Below are 19,296 nucleotides of genomic sequence, written 5' to 3'. Positions count from 1 at the left end.
CGTTGCCCTGTATATGCTTCGTAATAGATTGCAGATTACGTCAAAATGTGGAAAGGAAAAAAAGTTAGCACACGAGGCTCAGTCGAGTGTGTCACTAGCGGATGTAAGAACCGCGTTCCAAAGGCCTCTGCCCTTAGTTCCCATCTCAAGCTCCACCCCTCCACCTAATTAAGTTAGTGACGAGCTTTTGTTCGGCTTAGATAACAATCATGTATGCGGCATGGTCCTGGTCGATTATCGAAAGGCTTTCGACATGGTGGACCATAAGCTATTGTTGCGCAAGTTGGAGCTGTACGGTATAGTCACCCGGGAGCTTGCCTGGTGTCACTCTTATTTGTCGGATCCGAAGCAAATTGTCCGTGTAAATAGGAGTGAGTCAAGCGAAGCTTTGATGTTGCATGGAGTCCCTCAGGGCAGTATTTTAGATCCTTTATTTTTCATTTTGTTTATTAACGATTTGCCCTTGTATACAAGTGCTCAGTTGGACCTTTACGCTGACGATATGGCTGTCAACGCTTTTGCGGATGTGAAAAACTTAGCCAACTTAAGTTCCTCACTAAATAAGTCTGTCTCTGAAATTCAATTTTGGGCTTCCGCAAATAAGCTCCCCTTAAATGAAGACAAGACTAAAGTACTCACGATCACTGGGAAAAGATGTGTGGCTGACATAAATGGAAGTGACATAGTTGTTACTGTAAACGGAAAACAGCTCAATAATGTGGATTGTGCTACCTTATTAGGAGTAGAAATTGACAGCAAATTGTCATTTAATGAACATATTGAGAAAGTATGTAAAGAGATGGCCTATAGAATCGCAATACTGCGTAAGATTCGAGCCTGTTTAACTCTTAAACAGCGACTTCAGTTTTATAATAGCATTATTCGCCCTGTTATGTCTTACGCCAACGTGGTTTGGGCAAATTGCGACAGAGTCGGTTTATTGGGTCTTAAGATTGCAAAAACGTGCGGCACGAGTTATTTCTTATGCCGATCGCATGACACCATCAGTTGCTTTGTTTAACAAGCTAGGTTGGATTCCGTTTTATGAGCAACATAAGATAGATAAATGCATAATAATGTATAAGTGAATTAATGGGCGTTTGCCGAATTATCTTAATGAACACCTAATTTTGAATAAGAAGCGGCACTCCCGCAACACTAGATATTCAAGCATTACTGCTGTTTGTCCTAAATACAAAAGAGAATCAGAGAGAGGACGCTCTTTCGCTGTTTCGGCTACAAGACTGTAGAATAGTATACCTATTGAAATTAGGAAACTAGATTCTATAGCATGTTTTAAAAAGAATATGAATGTCAAGATTTTTAAGGAACAACAATGTTTGCATCATTTTACTATTTAATAATTATATCTTCTTAATTGAATCTTGTCTTATTTGAAATGCTTATTTTAAATGTTTACATATTTTAGCTTACATATGTATCTGATTATATAGTTGTGTAATCTGTGAGGGCCACAAGTTTATTAGCCTCTGGCTACTAAATGCTACCCTCTTTAAATAAAGGCTTTCATTCATTCATTCATTCATTCACCCCCAACTAAGGGAAAGGCCCTGGGAACGAGGTTGACTGATGTGACTGTAGATAATGGCGTAAGAGTGGCCTAATGCAATTATTCTCACTTTGAATTCATTCCCGATTGATCCTGTCCATGTTTTCTTTTTTTGTCGGCACGTTCTTTTCCTTTCTTGTTTTTTCATGGGACATTAAACCCTCAGGTCAGTATTTTAGGAAAAGCCGTCAGTGATTAGGAAAAAAGAGAAATTCTTCAATACTGAATAAAACAAGAAAGAGGGGCAAAATGTGAGGGCGAGCAATGACTGTTGTCAGTATTTATGTGACAGGCTTAACATAAGACAGAATACGTTTATATTCTTTTCTTTTCTGGCGGCGTGTGGTGGGGGAGAGGGGGTATTTCTGTCAGGTAACGCTTGCCTGTTCAAGCGTCTGTGCAACTGAAACACGGATCAACTTCAAACTACCTGTCCACCTCATTTTCACATGTCGGGAGGCTTTGAAGAACGAGGCATAACACAATAGACGCAATAGACGCATTCTTATTTAATGACATGTAAATGAGTGGTCGGGTATTCTGCAGTCTAGCCCAAAATACAAAGAAAAGTAAAAGAACGGTTTGTTTCAATGATGGGTTCTCTGCAGTCGTTTAAGAGATTCACCATCCACTGGATTTTCCAGGAGTATTTCCGTTTATTTCCAAAGAGAATACGTCAGAGAAATAACCTTAACCGTCCACTGTGGTAGAAGAGTTTAAAATGAAATCGCATAAACAAGATGAGCAACGTATCCAGCAAGATCAGCCTCTAATTAAATCATGTGGTCACCTGTATTATGGTGTAACTGCAATCACAACTTCGTCAGCGGAGAGAGGAAAGAGAGATTATGAAAAAGCTTAAAGTGAAACGCTCGAGACAGCGCTTCCTTCCTGACACATTTTTCAATCTTAATTTTTCGTTCCCGCACCCGAAATGTCATGTTTAGAAACTCTTAACAGTGGCCAATATGCAGTATTAAATCAGTTGATAAAAGCAAATTTCTTTAAAATTTCCCTCTTTTTTCATTGTCGTGGTTGAATTGTCCACAAACAACTTGATCAGTGTACCTTAAATCCATGTTATCCTCCAGGTCTGAGATGTGCGCACGTGAATCTCTGCCATGCGCGAAAGCCCTTAATATTTGCCTTTAATCACGTCACGTGACAGAGGATTAGGTAGAATGCATTTCCTTTATCATAAATTGTTTTCAGTCTTTTTCTTGCTGATCATTTTTGAAATTTTGATAACTCACAGTTACAGACTAATTTGACACGAAGATCTACTGTCACCAACATTGTCACCGCGGTGAATGCTATTATCTCAATTCCTTTTTTATGGACTGGAACAACTAAAGGGTTTTTCCATTCAACAGGGAGTTCACCAGTTACGAGAGATAAATTAAAAAGATGACAAATAGACGGGGCTAGTTCCAAAGCACATTCTTTAAGTTTGTTGGTTTAATTACCTCAACCTTTTTACTCTCAAGATCTGATTGTAAATTCTCTCCTCTAGGTGTTACGCATTTCCTTGTTAATTAGTTACGAGAATTTGATGTTAGATGCGTACTACCAGGTATTAAACTCTTATTACCAGTTTGCTGGATAATGTATGAATATAATGGGGAGAAGCTACGTGTTAATCACTTCTTGCAATATCAAACAGGCGATTGGGATTAAATTGAGGTAAGGCCATTACGAGCTGAGAAGAGCGTCTAACGTCAAAGCTCCTGACATGTATTTAAAATGTAAATTTTGTACTTGCTCGATTCCGAACTTACTGTGGACGATAGATTACGAGTATATCTTTTCAGTGGGTGAACTCAGCCAATTTAGTACACAAGACAAGATCTTAGGTTTTTAAAAGTTTGCTTCTGTTTTGTATACACCGTTGTTTGACGGAGTGTTTCTGGAGAGTTGTTGTTTTGTGAGTAGTGACTTGTTTTAAGAAAATCAGACGCCCAGCATTGTATTTAAACTACATATCCCCATATCCCTGACAATAAATGAAAGCCACTGTTTCCCGCTGTTTTATTTTTTTCTTTTTTTACGCGCCTGGCTTTTTGTTCGTTTCCAGCGACTTAGCACCTGACACATGCAAATTCAAATTTAACCCATAGTTTATTTCTCCAACGGACACGTTGAGACCACCTCACCCCTCCCTTCCACCTTGCTCATGTATTGTTCCTCTTGTCTCTTAACCCTGTAACTCCCAAGATCTGATCGTTACTTCTCCCCTCCAGCTGATACGCATTTCCCTGTCAATTAGTTAGAATTTGGTGTTACCAGGGATGCTGCTTTCAGAGAGGTCCGCATTACCCATTGAAAATACTCGTACATGTGCTGATTAAAACGCTAATAACTTTTGAAAAGTCGAAAACGAACAGAGGTTTTGCATATGTTTACCTATAAAGGTCTAAACTTAACAGCTGTGTCGAATAGAATATTCAATCAGGTCCCAAATCCCAAAACTTAACGTCTAAATCAAGGTTATTTACGGCCATCGGCCGATGGCGATTTATAGGGATCAAAATATGTTAAAATTCGCCTTTTCAAATGCATCGAGAGGGAAATTCTAACTTTCTTGGCAAACTAGATAGGTTTTTAAGTAATCTGATTCAAATTTCGAGGCTTAACTTCGTGAATCAAATGTCTTACAATGTTACAAAGGATGCCTGTTATTCAATTTTTGAGACGTTGCAACGGACGCTACGGATTGGGAAATAATTAGGGCCCCTAATGCAGTCAGAAATCTATTTCGAATCAAATCAAATCTAGTTTTAATTAGCTCTGTCCTAAGTTAAGTCTTTCAGGTGACAGCTAGAGTTTCAGTCAAAATTATTTTTGGCGCGAAATTGACCGGGTGGAAATAAGAGAGACAGCCTCTTCAATGGTTAACCATCTTGTAAAAGCGAATGGATTATTTTACCTGAAACAGTCAGCTTCATGGCCAAACAATCGCTGACAACAATAGGAAGTGAGATTAATTAGTCAGGGAGATCTTTAGTTTGCAAAATCTCAAAACCGGTAACATGGAGGAGAGCTTCGAATTGCTAACGAAGAGAAACAATATCTTGTCACCTCTCTGCGCCTTCTAACAAAGGAATTATGAAAGGAGATATCGGGGGACTATAGATGAATTAATGCCGATTTAATGCCAATGACAACGGGGAGGGGGGGGGGTGTGGGGGAAAGAGGAACTTATGAATATTACAGAGCTGAGAAAAACACAGAGTGAGTCTCAGTAGCCTGATGGTTAGTACACTAGACCCCGGGTAAAGAGGTCTGGGCTCTGAACCTTGCCGTGTCAATGTGTTTGTGTTTTTGGGCAAGACATGACACTTAACTCTCACACTTGTTTCTTGTGTATTATTTTTACATGTTAATTTGTTAGTTAACGTGTTTGTACGTTTCATTAGTTGTCACCCTGGCGGCGATGTGTACCTGCGGTTTATGTTTATATCGTTGCGTAATGTTACGTAAGTTATGTCGAGTTATTTCATGGGGTTTGTGTAGAAATGTAGTCCTGTGGATCAATGTTTATGTCTACTCTATAGGAAGCAGCGTCCTGTATTTTTTTTTAAATGCCTGTAAAAGTTATCCACTGTAAGGTAAATATTTTTCTTTATAGTAAGTTATTTGTAAGTTTTCGTTCGAGTACATTTTTCCATGGGGCACAGACAAATTTAATTCTGGAACAATCAAAATCTTCTCATCTCCCCAATTACTCCACCCCACCCCACCCCTCAGGGAATAAATAATGACCGGTCCCTTAGCAACCAAGCCACTGCAGTACAACATACTTAGACACCACAATATGCGATACAAACCTATATTGTTGTAGACTGTTGGAGTAATCATTATGATAATAATGATTATATCGACAGGTCAACCATCAGCAATACTATATCACAATATTTTATATCTTGGTATTCAATGTAATGTTTGTAGTTTTACTGAAACTCGTACTGTCTATTTTTTTGTTTTCTTTTTTTTCTGTTCCACACACTTATCTCAAAACTTTACATCCCAACATCAGGATTACTATCTTTTATATATTTCCTATGGTATTGACGAGAAGAATTTAGTTTAAAATGCAATCATTTCCATAATTCTCATAAGCAGTGATACCTTGGTGAATAAATTAGTTGTTAGTCACCCTCACGTGTTTCAGCGTTAAAGAATGTGCGCCCCAGTGTCGAATCAAAATTGGAGACAGTATATAAGGTAGCTTTTAAAACATTAAGGCGCGATTGCTCAAATAATGGTTAAGTTATTGAAGGAAGCGTTGATAACATAAGGTTTAATCATTCAATAGATACATAAATCTCTCTCCAGACCACGGTGTACATTGAGACTTTTTAGCTTGATAATTTTGTTTGCGTGTTGTATGTGTCAGCATGGGTAAAAATATTGATTTCTTGGAGTCTAGAATTGTGATTCTGATTGCATGGAGAACCCGATGGCCGTCAAGAAGCTAGGTTGATGATTACAATTTGTATCTGGAGAGTTTTTGTTAGCTGCAAATTAAACGACGAATTTCGAAACGGCATCCATCTCTTTTGACAGACAGTAAAGAACATCAAACAATTGCAACGGATCGATCTTCTGGAAGCTTCCTTGGTTATCTAAACTACCTATTCTTTTTTCCACTAAACAACCGAGCATTTACCTCAAGACACGTCACCTAATACTTTCACTTCTTAAATGGCTAAAAGTCATGATAAAAATATGTAAGGTATCGTCAAATGGCATAATATGAAGCATCCGTTAGTTACCCATAAATTCTGCTAATATCACCTGCGCTCGTTTTCTTATTCAGTAATGTGTCACTTTTAGTTCGCTTTCAACCTAAGAACTCACCTTTGTCATTTCCCCACCCTTCTCCCCCCCCCTCCCACGGGTGCATCAGAGGGGATAATGGCCACGGTCTAACTCCCCCTTGAAGCGACTTCGCTTTTTCTGGCAAACAACAAAGATAATTTTGTATATGTATGTATGATTGTTGTTTCTCAGTGCTCAGGATTACATAATATGTTTTTGACATATTAATATGTTTTTAAGTGTCTAGTATCGCGCGAAGTGTGTGTGTGTGTTTTTTTTTTTTCCTTTGGGTGGGGGTTTGTTTTTAATTTTTTGACAGTTTAGTTTAGTTTAGTTTAATTGAATTCGTCAAACATTAACAGTTAACAACAAATGAACGAAAAAAAAAACTGGTTGAATGACAGGTAAGAATAACAGGGCATAAGTCCCAATTGAAAATTTTTAGCTTCAAAAAATAAAATATAAACTTAAATTCCTAAAATACAATGTAAATATCTATGGAGGACGGTATAGAGACGACTTGTTATTCAGAATGTCACAGGCTTACTACAAATCTGCCAGTCTCTCTTTCAAATTTCAAATTTGCTGACAGGAACTGGTAACCAGTCTGGCTGCTCATCTACATCTACTTTAATTACTCTTCAACGTTATTTCACATCAAGAAGAGATGTAGGGAAATGGCGGATGTTAAAGTTGGCTACGGTTGATCTCTACTTTGAAAGACTTATTTGACGTTCGTGAGCGGACGATTCTTGCAAAGGTAAAGTCACTCATGCACCATACACGTTTCTGCTTGATTCCTGTAATTACTAGTGTGGAAAATTTATCTTAAGAGCCAAACTGTAAGCCTTGTGTGTTGTAGTCCCTTTGTGCTTCGGTCAGCACTTCCTGTACATGTTGGTATTTTCGAATCATCTTTTTAATGGAGCCCATAAATATACTTGATATCTCCATATTCAGCAGCAGTTGATGTTGGTTCACTAGTTCGTCATCACCGTGTGAATTTTACTGCGTTTTTTACTACTAGTAACTACTATAGACGTGCTTGTTGAAGACATCTTCCAACAATGTTTTTACATTCGGTAGTGTTTGATTTGATTAAAAGATTATCTTATCGATTAAAAGAAAAGAAAAAATGCGGCCAGGGCGCGAATCTGCAGACTCGAAAGGAGTAGGTGTAGCCATAGCACCAGGTATGCAGAGTATACAAAAAGGAGAAGTTTTGTATTGAGATAAGTTCAAACATGTACCCATTCTATTAGTTTCCTACCTGTAACCGCTTTGGTTAAAGCTGAATTTCACTACTTCTGAGAGAAGCTGGAAAATATTTTCTGGTTTGATAAATACCTCCGTGATTAGTTCCTTTTTAGACAGGAAATTATATTTAGTGTTTCAGTTCTGGATAAGACCTTGTGTAATCAAAATCATTTTTAAATGAGTGACAAGTTAGACCGTAATCCTCAATAAAGTAGTCAAAACCCACAAACGCTGGTTAGCAACAACATATTTTGTGATTATGTTAAATTGTAGTTGTGATTCAAAGAAAAATCTATCACTAGTTTTCTACTTTTCTTGGCTCCTTTAATTGCCACATGCTCGTTTCCCAAACTGATATGATGGGTATTCTTAAAGCTATGATCACAGAACACTGAGGTAATTTTTTCAAGTAATGATTTCAGTTGACCACTTCGATATAAGAAGACCTCAAAGAATAGGAAAGGAATAAAGAAAGAAAAGATCCTACATTGGTTTGGTGTTTATCACAGTATATGCGTGTATCAATCCAGGAATCAAGTGCAAACTCTAACTTGAAAAGAAACATGTACACTACCCTATTCCAGCTGTCAATTAACTAGTGCACAAACTCTGCTCTGACCAAGTCCTCCTTTTCTCCCAAGTTTGGCACTGACAAGAGCTTTCTTCTTAACCTTTTTACATTTTACATCATACTGCAGTAGCCAAAGGCAATCATAGACTGCTAATAATTGGTTGCATTTTGTGTTGTTGCCTACTATATATATTAACTACAAGAATTTTTTTATAGAAGAGATGTTTTCATGGCTTCTGCTACTCTGTCAAATTGTTCTACCAAAGAAACCACCAATTATGCTCGGCTATGTCACCTTCTCGTATATGTTGGATCTTGTGTTCTGAAGGAGATCTTTGACAGGATATGTCCACCAGAAAACCTTCACATAATTCTTGCTCATCCTCGGAACCATGCAAAATTACAAACACTTAGAAAGAAGAGAGTCCTGAGTACCTCCCAGTGGCACAAACTGTATCCTCCAATCAAATCTTCAGTCTCCTCAGGGAACTTTGACACATTTGTATTGCTTCTTCTTCTGAGGAATATCTTTGGTCTAACTCTCCCTACTTCAGGCCATGATGTCTTTCCTCCATTAACAGACACCACTCCAGCAGCTGACATCACTCGCATCAAGATCCTCAGAGACAGAGTTTACAGCCATGTTACCAGTGGTTCAGTAGATGATGCAACTTTCAGTTCCTACTGGAACCAGATCAAAGACACCTTTTTGGATATTGCAGGGCTTCCCTATCAAGATGCCATCAACGAAATTAAACTTGAAGATATGAATGCCAATCTTGAGGAAGACTACGGAGAGCTTCTAAGAGAGTGGTTGAAGGATGAAGACTGTATTGCAGACAAATTACATGAAGATGAAACAGTTAGAAAGGCCAGGAAGGAAGAGGACATGGAGGATCTTATTAACATTTCAGAGCAAAATTCAGGAATAGAAGGTGTGTGTGTAATTTTTTTTGTTGATACCAACTGTAAAACTTACTCTCTTTCTAAACTATCAGCCTTTACTCTCTAGTGTGTGTGTAGTTTTTTTTGTTGATACCAACTGTTAAACCTACTCTTTAGTGTCTCTAGTGTCTGTCATAAGGCAAAGGCTACTCTGGAGACTTCCAAGATTTTTCCCTTTCGATTTAACCTTCATATGTAGATGCTTGAAAGTGACCATCGCTATCATCCACATGAAATGTCTCCTCACAATATCCCTGAATCAAATATTCAGGTCAGGAGAGGAAAGGAAATGATCACCAACTAAAGAACTCCTGATTGTTAAAGAAATTCTCATCATTAGCACCTTAGCAAATTTGGGGAGAACAGAGTAGAGAATATGCATGCTGATATGAGGGTGACATGGGTTTTAAGTTTAAAAGTAAACATGAAATTGTGACATTATGTTAAGTGACTGACAGGTATTTTGAAATTTGGAAGAGTAACCTAATGTGTTTCAAAACTTGACTGCAAACATGTGAAAAGCTGAATTTTACATGTTAGTGCATTTTTGGTCAAATATTTCAGTGGCTACCTTATTCTTTGGATTCTCAAAGCATGGTAAGAGGTTCAGTTTTTTGTCTTTCCTTTTATAATTGGAGTTAAAAATGGTATCATGGTTTTTGGAGCATTAAACTCTTTACTGAAGTAGTAGAATTTTAACTTAACTTTTTATTTACCCTGTAACTCCCGTAAGTGAGCAGGAAAGATTTTCTCCTTACAATAGCAATACAATGTCAAGCAGATGACTGATGAGATTAAAAAAATCTATCAATTATTAGAACATAGCTAGCAGAGTCGTGCAATCAAATTCATAATACGCAAGCGTGCTCAAAATCCCGATAGTGCACGCTGATAGCGTCAGCAAATCCGACTTCGCCAGAATTTTTTTTTTCGCGCGAGCGGCCATTGTTAGCGCGGGGAAAAATAATATATTTCGCGACAATAATGGCTACAAACAGAAACTCGCCTACTAGTCCGAAAACGAAGACAATGTTTGGACCTTTTCCCTTGGGCTAGAGTTCTTAAATGAGGCAGAAAAAGAGAAAAACAAAGGAAAAGGATACTCGGCATCAGCGCCATCACGATTCGCTTTAACTGATATTGTTGTGCGTTTTTCACGTCGGATTTGATGCACAATTCCACCGGCTATGTTCTAAAACAATTGGTTCATGCTTTCAGCTGTGCACTATCGAGTTATGGAGCACCTGGGAAGTTTGGAGAGCACTCATGAAGCTAGAGTTGCCCTCGGCTATCGCCTCGGGCAACTCTTACGCTTCTTTCGTCCTCTCCAAACTTCCCGCGTGCTCCATAACTCGATGGTGCACGCTAAAGCATGAACCAATTGTTAAGGAGATTATCAATTGATCCAATCCAAATTCTCAAAACATGCATCATAAGAACTGTATAGCAGACAGTAAGGAGAACTGCTAAGAAGATCTTGGGAGTGAAAAGGTTTGGTCACATCTGACAAGTAGGTCTTCAGTGTTGTTGCAGGAAACATTTGTCATGTTACATGGATATGATTTTAAACAAGTCCTTCACCAACAATGTTTGGATGTATTTGTTCTTGTGATCAAATTTATTATCAGTATGTACAATGATTTTGTTTAAAACTGCATTTTTCTTTTACAGAGACAGAAGTTAAGTGTGCTGAAAATGGATCAGTAGAGAAAGCCAAGGTCAGCTCACCAGAGCTCAGTATTGAAATTCCAAAGATGTGTGATCTTCCAGGAACCTCTTCAGCTTGGATCAATGTTGAACTCCCTGTTGATATTTTGTTATTAACAGTGGAGGACTTTGAGTTCTTAAGCTGCTTTGCCTTCCTGAAGGAACCCTTTAAGAGTTACCACAGCAGTACTGGCCACGTGTACTTTGGCTGCATGGGTGATGATCAAGGAAAGAAAATGAAAATTGCCCTAATGAGGTGCTCCAAAGGTCCTGATGTTCCTGGGGGCTCTTTGTCTGTGTCAAAAGATGCCATCTTACTCTTGAGACCCAAGGCTATTATTTCTGTTGGTGCCTGCAGTGGTTTGAACAGCAGAGAGGTCAAGTTAGGAGATGTGGTTGTTTCAGCAAAGCTGATAACAGCAGAACACAAAACTCCCCCCAGCAGAGATATTGGTAACCTGATCAAACATGTGGCTGATGGGTGGAAGGCACCTTTACAAAATACGGATGAATATAATGCCAAAGTGCACTGTGATGGAGTGTTTCTCAGTATCTCAGAGCCAAACAAGGACATGATTGTTCAACATCCTGGTGCAATTGCAGTTGAAATGGAAGGTGGAGGTGAGAGTCATGTTAATTATGATGATTTATGAGTCAAAGATACAGTATTTGCACATGTAGCAAGTGTTTTTAGAAAAGCTGTGCTAGAATGGTCCCAGCTGGCTCAAGAAACTTTACAGGAATTGTACATGCAAATTTGATTTTGTTTTAGGCTAGGGTTTGGTAGGAAGATGTTTTTGTAAGGGTGAAGGTGACAAGTTAATTAACTTAAAATTGATTTTGCCCCTTCAGGATGTCATGAATTGTCAGAGTTGTCTTCTAAAAATGTAGAAAGTATCTTGCTGAATTGTTTGAGGCCTGGGGAGTAGAGTCACAGTCCCTAATAACCCTTTAACTCCCCAACTGACCAAGACAGAATTTCTCCTTCCAATATCAATATGATATCAAGCAGACAAGTAATAAGAATAGAACAAATATCAAGAAAGGGATTATTAGTGGATCCAAAACCCAATTCTCCCAACCAACATTAAAGGATGATTAGATCTAGGGAGTGAAAGAGTTAACTCTAATTGATAACATTTCGTCTCTTGAGAAATGTAAACTGAAAATTAATTTTACAGTCTTGGTGTACAAGGTTTCATGTAAACATTGGTTGCACATGTAGGGACTTACACTAACCTCTTTCTGTGATGTGGATGTTTACCAGAAGCTAGAATGTGAATCTGTGTGAACTTCAATTGAACAATAATTATCACAAGGATGCAAAGAAATAAGCTTATATGGTTAAGAGACAAGTCAGTGTTAAGAGACATTCATGCATGTTTTTTTTTTTTTTTTCAGGAGTGTTTGCAGCAGCCCATGATTTTAAGACAGAGTGGGTGGTAGTCAAGGGCATCAAAGACTTTGCAAATGAAAGGCAGTCTTCAACTGAGACATGGAAACAGATTGCTTGTGTGATGGCGGCATCTTTTGTGGCCAACATTTTGAGTGATCCAGTCATATTCCAAGATTGGCCTCACTATAATGCAGGTATTTCTGTCTCAATCTTTTTTTTTTAAGGGATAGATGTGATTTAGATCTAGGTTTCCACAGCATAAACTTGTATGGATTGCAATCAGAATGAGTCATTCAGTAACAGTTTACAAAATAGGAAATCACTCAAGTTACACTAGTTTTGATTCCCAGAAGTTGAACATGCTTTCTTTAAACCATTACACACTGATATCGGTATTCATATTCCCCATACTTTTCTCTATACATTTACTTGGGAACTGACTAGGAGAATTCATTCAACAATCAAAGCTTCCTAGTTTGGCAATAATTTCCTCTCTTCCCGTCATCTTTATGAATGACTCAGCAGTATTGCTGTAATTAAAAAATAGATGCAGGCCATTCAAAGGATTTAAATGGTTACTGTAAGTGTTAGGGAGAAACGTTTGGTTACATTGAAGGATGTAACAATGGATAACAGTTCATTCTGTGAGTGAGGAGAAAACCTGTATTCTGTAGTTAGCTTGGTTTATAGAACACAGCCAAAATATGAAGAACTGACAGAGGCTAATGACATCTCAACAGAGATCTTATGTGATTTGAAATATATTCCAAATTGTTTTCACACGTTTTACTCCCGTGATCTCATTAAAAATTCTCCCTACCGTCTGCCATTAATTCTTATGATGTTCCTTTAACTAAATTGGTATGAGATCAATTTTTAATCCCTTATTCATATTTATTTTCGTTCTCATCACTTGTCTGGTTGATACTGTATTGATAATGTAAGAAGAAATTCGGTCTTGGTCACTCATGACATTTTTTAAAGGATTAAACTAATAAAGAAGACTTATTGAGTGATATGTGTACAACTGTATTTTGATGTTGGAACTTTTTGGAATGGGAAGGAAAGTGATGGATGCCAGCTCACATATTTATGTTTTTTTTTAACCTTTTTCTTCGAACCTGAAATTGATATCACGTAAGTTTTAGACCATTTGCAGTGAATGTCTTAAGAACAAATTGGTTTAACATTTTCACTCGACTTATGATTTCGTTAGTAATAATTGTCATCACTGTCTGCCAGATAATTCTTATGATGTTACTTTGAAAAACTTTTTGTCGGGTCAACCAACAATCCCCTTGTTGATATATTTCTTAATTCTCATCACTTGTCTCCTTGATATTGTATTGATATTGTAAGGAGAAATTCTGTCTTGATCACTTGTGGGAGTTAATGGGTTAAACTGACAACATTGTTTTTGTTTCTTGAAAAATTTAGGTGCCAGTGAATTACATGCTCAAGGTAAGTTCCACATGTTCTCATGATTGAAATACTTGTAGCCTTAGTGATGTTTATTGCTCACTGCATACAGTTATAGTTATATAATGATTAGTGAATCATAGAATGCGTCACACTTATAAAGTTGTTTCCTTCCTGCTCTCTGAGACTTAAATTAATTTGTAGATTAGGCTTAGCAGCCCTTTCCATTGAACAGACTTCATTTCATCACATTTTGCCACTTTGAAAGGTTTGCACAAACTAGTACGTAATTTTTCACTGCCTGCTTTCCTTGGTGATGTTAAGGTGGCTGAACACAGTTTTCACTCGCGCTTTTGCTGATGCAATTGAGTGCGTGCCCAAGGATTTTGAAAAACAAACACGCCATCAATGGAGCATTCATTTTATTTACTCAACACGTACAAAAACCATCTGTGCTATTTTCTATACTTGTACTTGCTTTACTATACTTGTACATTTCAGTACCAATCATTATACTTGTTGTCTTACTTTGAAGTAACATGTTGAGTTTAGATATAACTTTGTGAAATTTATGTCATGATTTAATATTTTGGGATAGATGTTTATTGAGTACCTTTTTTCCAACTTTGTACCTTTTCAGTGAATTTTCAAGGTGGGGTAAGAATTACTTCTCCATCTTTGCTATCCCACCCCCCCCCCTCCCTCTCTTCTCTACTTATAAGAAAATCAGGAAGTTGCCAAAAGTCAGAGAAGTAATAGAAAAAAACTGAAAAACCCACTTGTTTATTTAAGGGGGGTGTTGCTAGGGAATTTAAATTCATTACACACAGGGATGAATCTAGTTACTGTAAGCATTTCACTTTCATCAGAGACAAAACTCAAAAGAATTATTATTTTTAACAGGTTTACCTGAGAAACCCACCATCACAAATGTAGAAAGTGAAGTTGACAAGGATTTCACTGTGACCTGGTCAGAAGTAGAGGCTAACAGCAGCAATTGCAGCCTTAAATACCGTCTGGAATGGATGAAACAACCCATGACACAATCCACAGAACTGGTTCAACGGGGAAACATTGTGGAAACTCACTACGAGATAACTGGTCTCGAGTATGACGCAGAGTACGAAGTGAAGCTGTTTGCTGTCAACAAACAAGGAGACAGTGAGCCAGACGTTAGAACATTCAAGACAAAGAGTGGTATGTACTGTACCTTAACTTTGAGTAGAATAGTTGCAAATGAAATAAATAAATAAATAGATAGTCGGGTCCTAAATCCAGGAGTAACACTGCTTTTCGTAAAACAAAGAATCGAGAAACTTTGTGACTTTAGGTTTAATACTCATACCGCAGCACTTGTAAAAGAAAACATAATGATTTCCCAAACTTTTTCAAACTCGCTGAGGCCCATATTGTGAACTTGAAGTCATGATTTAATATTCTGGCATATATGTTTACTGTAAACATTTTTTCAACTCTGTACCACCTCATTGTAGGCAAAATCTATACCAAACGTTTTCTGAACTTATAGGCTACCTGCAAGTCATATAAGTTGATCTCCCCTAAAAATTTTACCACCCTATCGTTAGTTTTACATGCATAGTTCCTCCTTTGCCAACTATGCCTATGATATCCATTTTTAGCACTCCTTCAACATTCCTTTAGGTAATGTCTCCTGCCTAGTTCCTCCCTGGGAATCCATAAAATTACTTCTGGATCTCTTCGACTCCAACTCCACTCTCCTCGTATTTAAAGGGAAAAAAAGAAAAGAAAACTAGCGGGTCGCAAGGTTTCAGAGAAGTAATTAAAAAACTAAGACATCCTCTGGTTTATTCAATGGGGTGGGGAAGGGGGAGGCCCTTTTCGCCAGGGAATTCGAATTCATTACGTACATCGCTGAATGTAGCAATGCTCCGCCTTGAAACGGTTTTTAACCAGATCTTTCACCTTGACTGTCCTACCAATGTATATTAGAACGGAACCAATTGTCAAAGCATCTGTTTCAACATCTGTCGTTTGATGATGTGAATATTTCTTTAAGAGCCTGGTATTATTCAGGCAAATAGGTTAACTTGACGGGGGCAAAGGAAAGACTAATGTGTTGACAATTTTGTCGTCAATTGCAGAATTAGACTTTCTCATGAAGTTAGGTAAACTTCAAAACTTCGAAAACGGTTTTAAAATATTCAAATTCAAAAAATCTTCTCCTAACTCCACCTCGGCGGCCTTCTTGATCTCCAAAGTAGGGGCGAAGTCAGAAGGCTGTTTTAATTACAAATTGATGTTTTAGGGACATCCATTACCTAAATGTTCCTAATTGGTCACGAATTAGAAAAAGAAATCTGCTTAAGTGTAAACCAGATCTGAGATATCGTGCACTTGAGAGATCCTCACTGGCTTATATCTAAACTCAATGGAGTCCTTCTTATCAGAGATTAAGAATTAGAAAAATCTGGTTTCTCAAAATTGACGGAAATATCTATTTCTGAAATTAGTTACGAGGGTCCTTAAGTGTGATGGAGTTTGAGAAATGTAGATTTTTCCATCTTTCATGGCTGTAAGTGACTTAACAGGACCGGTCAAGCGTCCTTAACGACAGGTTATGCAACCCTTGTCAACCTATTCTGACAACACTCCACTCCCCTCTCAAGGATAAATATTTCATGAAATCCATTGTTGTTGTTACAAACCTTATCAAGCGAAAGGGGGAGGGAGAGATTTGTTAACAATTATTACGAATTGTAACCTACCATTAATTCTCGTGCCATTTTATTGGATACCTAAGTTATCAGGCAATAACTCCCGTCTGCGTGGATATTTGTCCTGTGATTGTTTTCATCAGAGAGAAACAAAGCTAGTGGAAAAAAAGCCTGCTCCAAAGTTTTCTCTTTTCATCTCTGGTTTTTTTTTCTTTTTTTGCACACGAGAAAAACACACTCGTTTTGTTGAGTCCAGTGATAGTGGTATTAAAATGCTGGTCGCATATACTCATCCACCGTCACATCAACTCTGGCTTTTTTAAAGAGCAGTTTTTGCGCGATATGAAAATTAAGAGTTACAATATAAATAAACTCTTTTCTGGTTTGCTGACTGATAATGTTCGTGGCTCGGAGACTGTCCTAATGATGTTACATTTTCCCTCGAAACTTCGCTTCTAGGCCTTGTAAGATAGACTGAGGGCAAAGTTACCAAATGCCGATTGGCTGAGACAGAAGGCATTTTTAAATTAATTTTGGTAGTTGCCCCAGGCAAGTACCAAAATTTAGAAAATGTTAAAATAGGTTACTTTTGCCTAAAACTTTTGATATCATTGCTGGCAAATGTTTTTCAACAGGATTGCTTTCCACGAATGTGCTTAACGTGCGTTATTGATCTTCTTAATAGATTTCTGAAAGCACCCGTGAAATTAATCCTTAATTTTACTCGGCTCTGTGCGATTGCCCCTGCAAATATTCACTTTTGCGGCAGTCGCTCAGTAGTGGACATTGTAAGCCGATATACTAGCCGCCCGAAAGGGTTTGTTTACCCTATGATATACTTGATTTTTAGGAGAGGAATAACGCTTTAACGAAACAACCTTTTCTATCCTTTGGATAGGGGTGGATTTCTCAACTGATCAACACAATAGACACTTTTCAAGCACTCGGCTCTTTGCTAGTTAATCTCTCTGTGCTGAATTCGATAGAAAGTATTTAAACTGCATAATTCCTTTGCAATGTATACAACATTGCTTTTTCACTGCTGCAGTATTCGACAAAAATTCAGTGGAAGCCATATTCTGTCTTAGACTGTTTTATTACTTAAAAATTACGTTTGCATCTAATTGAGGTTTTGAATCCTTCCCAAATGATATTAACCGTATCCAGAACTGCTTTCTTTTCTTCATCTTCATTATCTTTTATTTCCATTTGGATAAGCGTAGAAGTCGTTGTTGTGAATGAAAAATAATAATGAAAAAACGTCCTTTTTTAGAGACAATGGTAATGCTGGCGCAAAATGGATCAGCACAGACTGGCAATGTCAGCCCACCAGAGCTTAGTGTTAAAATTCCAGTGATAAGTGATCTTCCAGACATCCATTATCCTTGGGAAAATGTTGAACTCCCTGTTGATATTCTGTTATTAACAGTGGAGGACTCTGAGTTCTTAAGCTGTTTTGCCTACCTGAAGGAACCCTTTAAGAGTTACCACATCAGTTCTGGCTATGTGTACTTTGGGTGCATGGGTGATGATCAAGGAAAGAAAATGAAAATTGCTTTGATGAGGTGCTCCAAGAGTCCTGATGTTCCGAGGGGTTCATTGTCTGTGTCCAAAGATGCCATCTTGCTACTTAGACCCAAGGCTACTTTTTCTGTTGGTGCCTGCAGTGGTTTGAACCGCAGAAAGGTCAAGCTAGGAGATGTAGTTGTTTCATCAAAGCTGATAACAGCTGCATATGAAACTCCCCCCAGCAGAGATATTGGTAACCTGATCAAACATGTGGCTGATGGGTGGAAGGCACCTTTACAAAATGCTGATGAATATAATGCCAAAGTGCATTGTGATGGAGTGTTTCTGAGTATGTCAGAGGCAAACAAGGACATAATTGACCGACATCCTGGAGCAACTGCAGTTGAAATGGAAGGTGGAGGTGAGAATTATAGTCGTCATATTTGATCACAGCCAGGGATGTTCCAGCATGCAGTATTAACTGTTTTAACATTTTGTTCATGTAGTGTGTGATTTGAAAATTGGATACTGCTTTGTAATTTTCCTTGTTGCATAATACGAGAGATAAAATACCATGAACCATGAAATTTTGGCAGAGTTAGGATTTGTGTATATTATATTTGGTGATTTTGTTTCAGCTTACCACAGGAAGAAATTTTTTCAGTTTGATTAATCGTAGAATAACAAAAAAAAGTATATATTTTTTAGCACCTTGAACATATTATTAGTAAATTGAATAGACTCCAACCTGTGGTCACAGATTGTCAGTCTTTAGTCTGAAAAAATCTACTAATTTTCTTTGTTAAATAGGATATTAAAGACTGAAGAGTGGTACAATGAAAAAGTAACAGGTGTTGAAAATGAAGAATGTCTATTAAAAAGTTTTAGGCCTGAAGAATGCCTTAAGTAACAGTCTTTGTACAACCTTTTTTAAATTCCACTTGTCACAGAGTTGGGTGATAATCTTGGTGAACCTTAGCCAAAACAATGATATTGGTATTATGCAAAGAAAATATACAAGTAAACAAACATTTTTTTGCAGGTGTGTTTGCAGCAGCCCATGATTTCAAGACAGAATGGGTGGTAGTCAAGGGTATCAAAGACTTTGCAAATGAAAGGCAGTCTTCAATTGAGGAATGGGAAAAAATTGCCAGTGTGATGGCAGCGTCTGTTGTGGCCAACATTTTGAGTCATCCAGTCATATTCAAAGATTGGCCTCATTTTAATGCAGGTATGACTTCCTGTCTCAATCTTCTCCCCTTACTGGGTTATAGATCTGATTTAGATCTAAGTTAGCACAACATAATTATTCTTGTATCTGGCTACAAATAGGAAAGCAATCAAGCTACCCTAATTTTGATTTCCTGTGAGTTGAGCACTGTTGCTTTAAGCCTTTACACCCTGA

At 37.7% G+C, this 19,296-nt stretch overlaps 1 protein-coding gene across 3 annotated transcripts in view; it reads left to right on the top strand.

Moving 5' to 3' along the window:
- The first annotated feature begins 7,011 nt into the window (after nucleotides 1-7,011).
- Nucleotides 7,012-19,296, top strand: part of LOC148726476 (uncharacterized) — a 28,222-nt gene continuing 15,937 nt past the window's right edge. The window contains exons 1-8 of one of the 3 annotated variants that reach the window (XM_088727312.1): nucleotides 7,012-7,151; nucleotides 8,436-9,154; nucleotides 10,836-11,492; nucleotides 12,273-12,461; nucleotides 13,705-13,728; nucleotides 14,590-14,883; nucleotides 17,656-18,312; nucleotides 18,934-19,122. In XM_088727312.1, coding sequence (XP_088583438.1) covers nucleotides 8,449-9,154; nucleotides 10,836-11,492; nucleotides 12,273-12,461; nucleotides 13,705-13,728; nucleotides 14,590-14,883; nucleotides 17,656-18,312; nucleotides 18,934-19,122 — 2,716 coding nt within the window. In that variant the 5' untranslated portion in view covers nucleotides 7,012-7,151; nucleotides 8,436-8,448. The remainder of the gene's footprint in view (nucleotides 7,152-8,435; nucleotides 9,155-10,835; nucleotides 11,493-12,272; nucleotides 12,462-13,704; nucleotides 13,729-14,589; nucleotides 14,884-17,655; nucleotides 18,313-18,933; nucleotides 19,123-19,296) is intronic. The other 2 variants (XM_088727313.1, XM_088727314.1) reach the window with 2 other exon arrangements.

This window comes from Stylophora pistillata, chromosome 7 (assembly GCF_964205215.1).
Source record: "Stylophora pistillata chromosome 7, jaStyPist1.2, whole genome shotgun sequence".
Classification (NCBI taxonomy): Eukaryota; Metazoa; Cnidaria; class Anthozoa; order Scleractinia; family Pocilloporidae; genus Stylophora; species Stylophora pistillata.
Note: the sequence above shows the minus strand (reverse complement) of the source record. Positions and strands in the feature narration are given on the sequence as shown.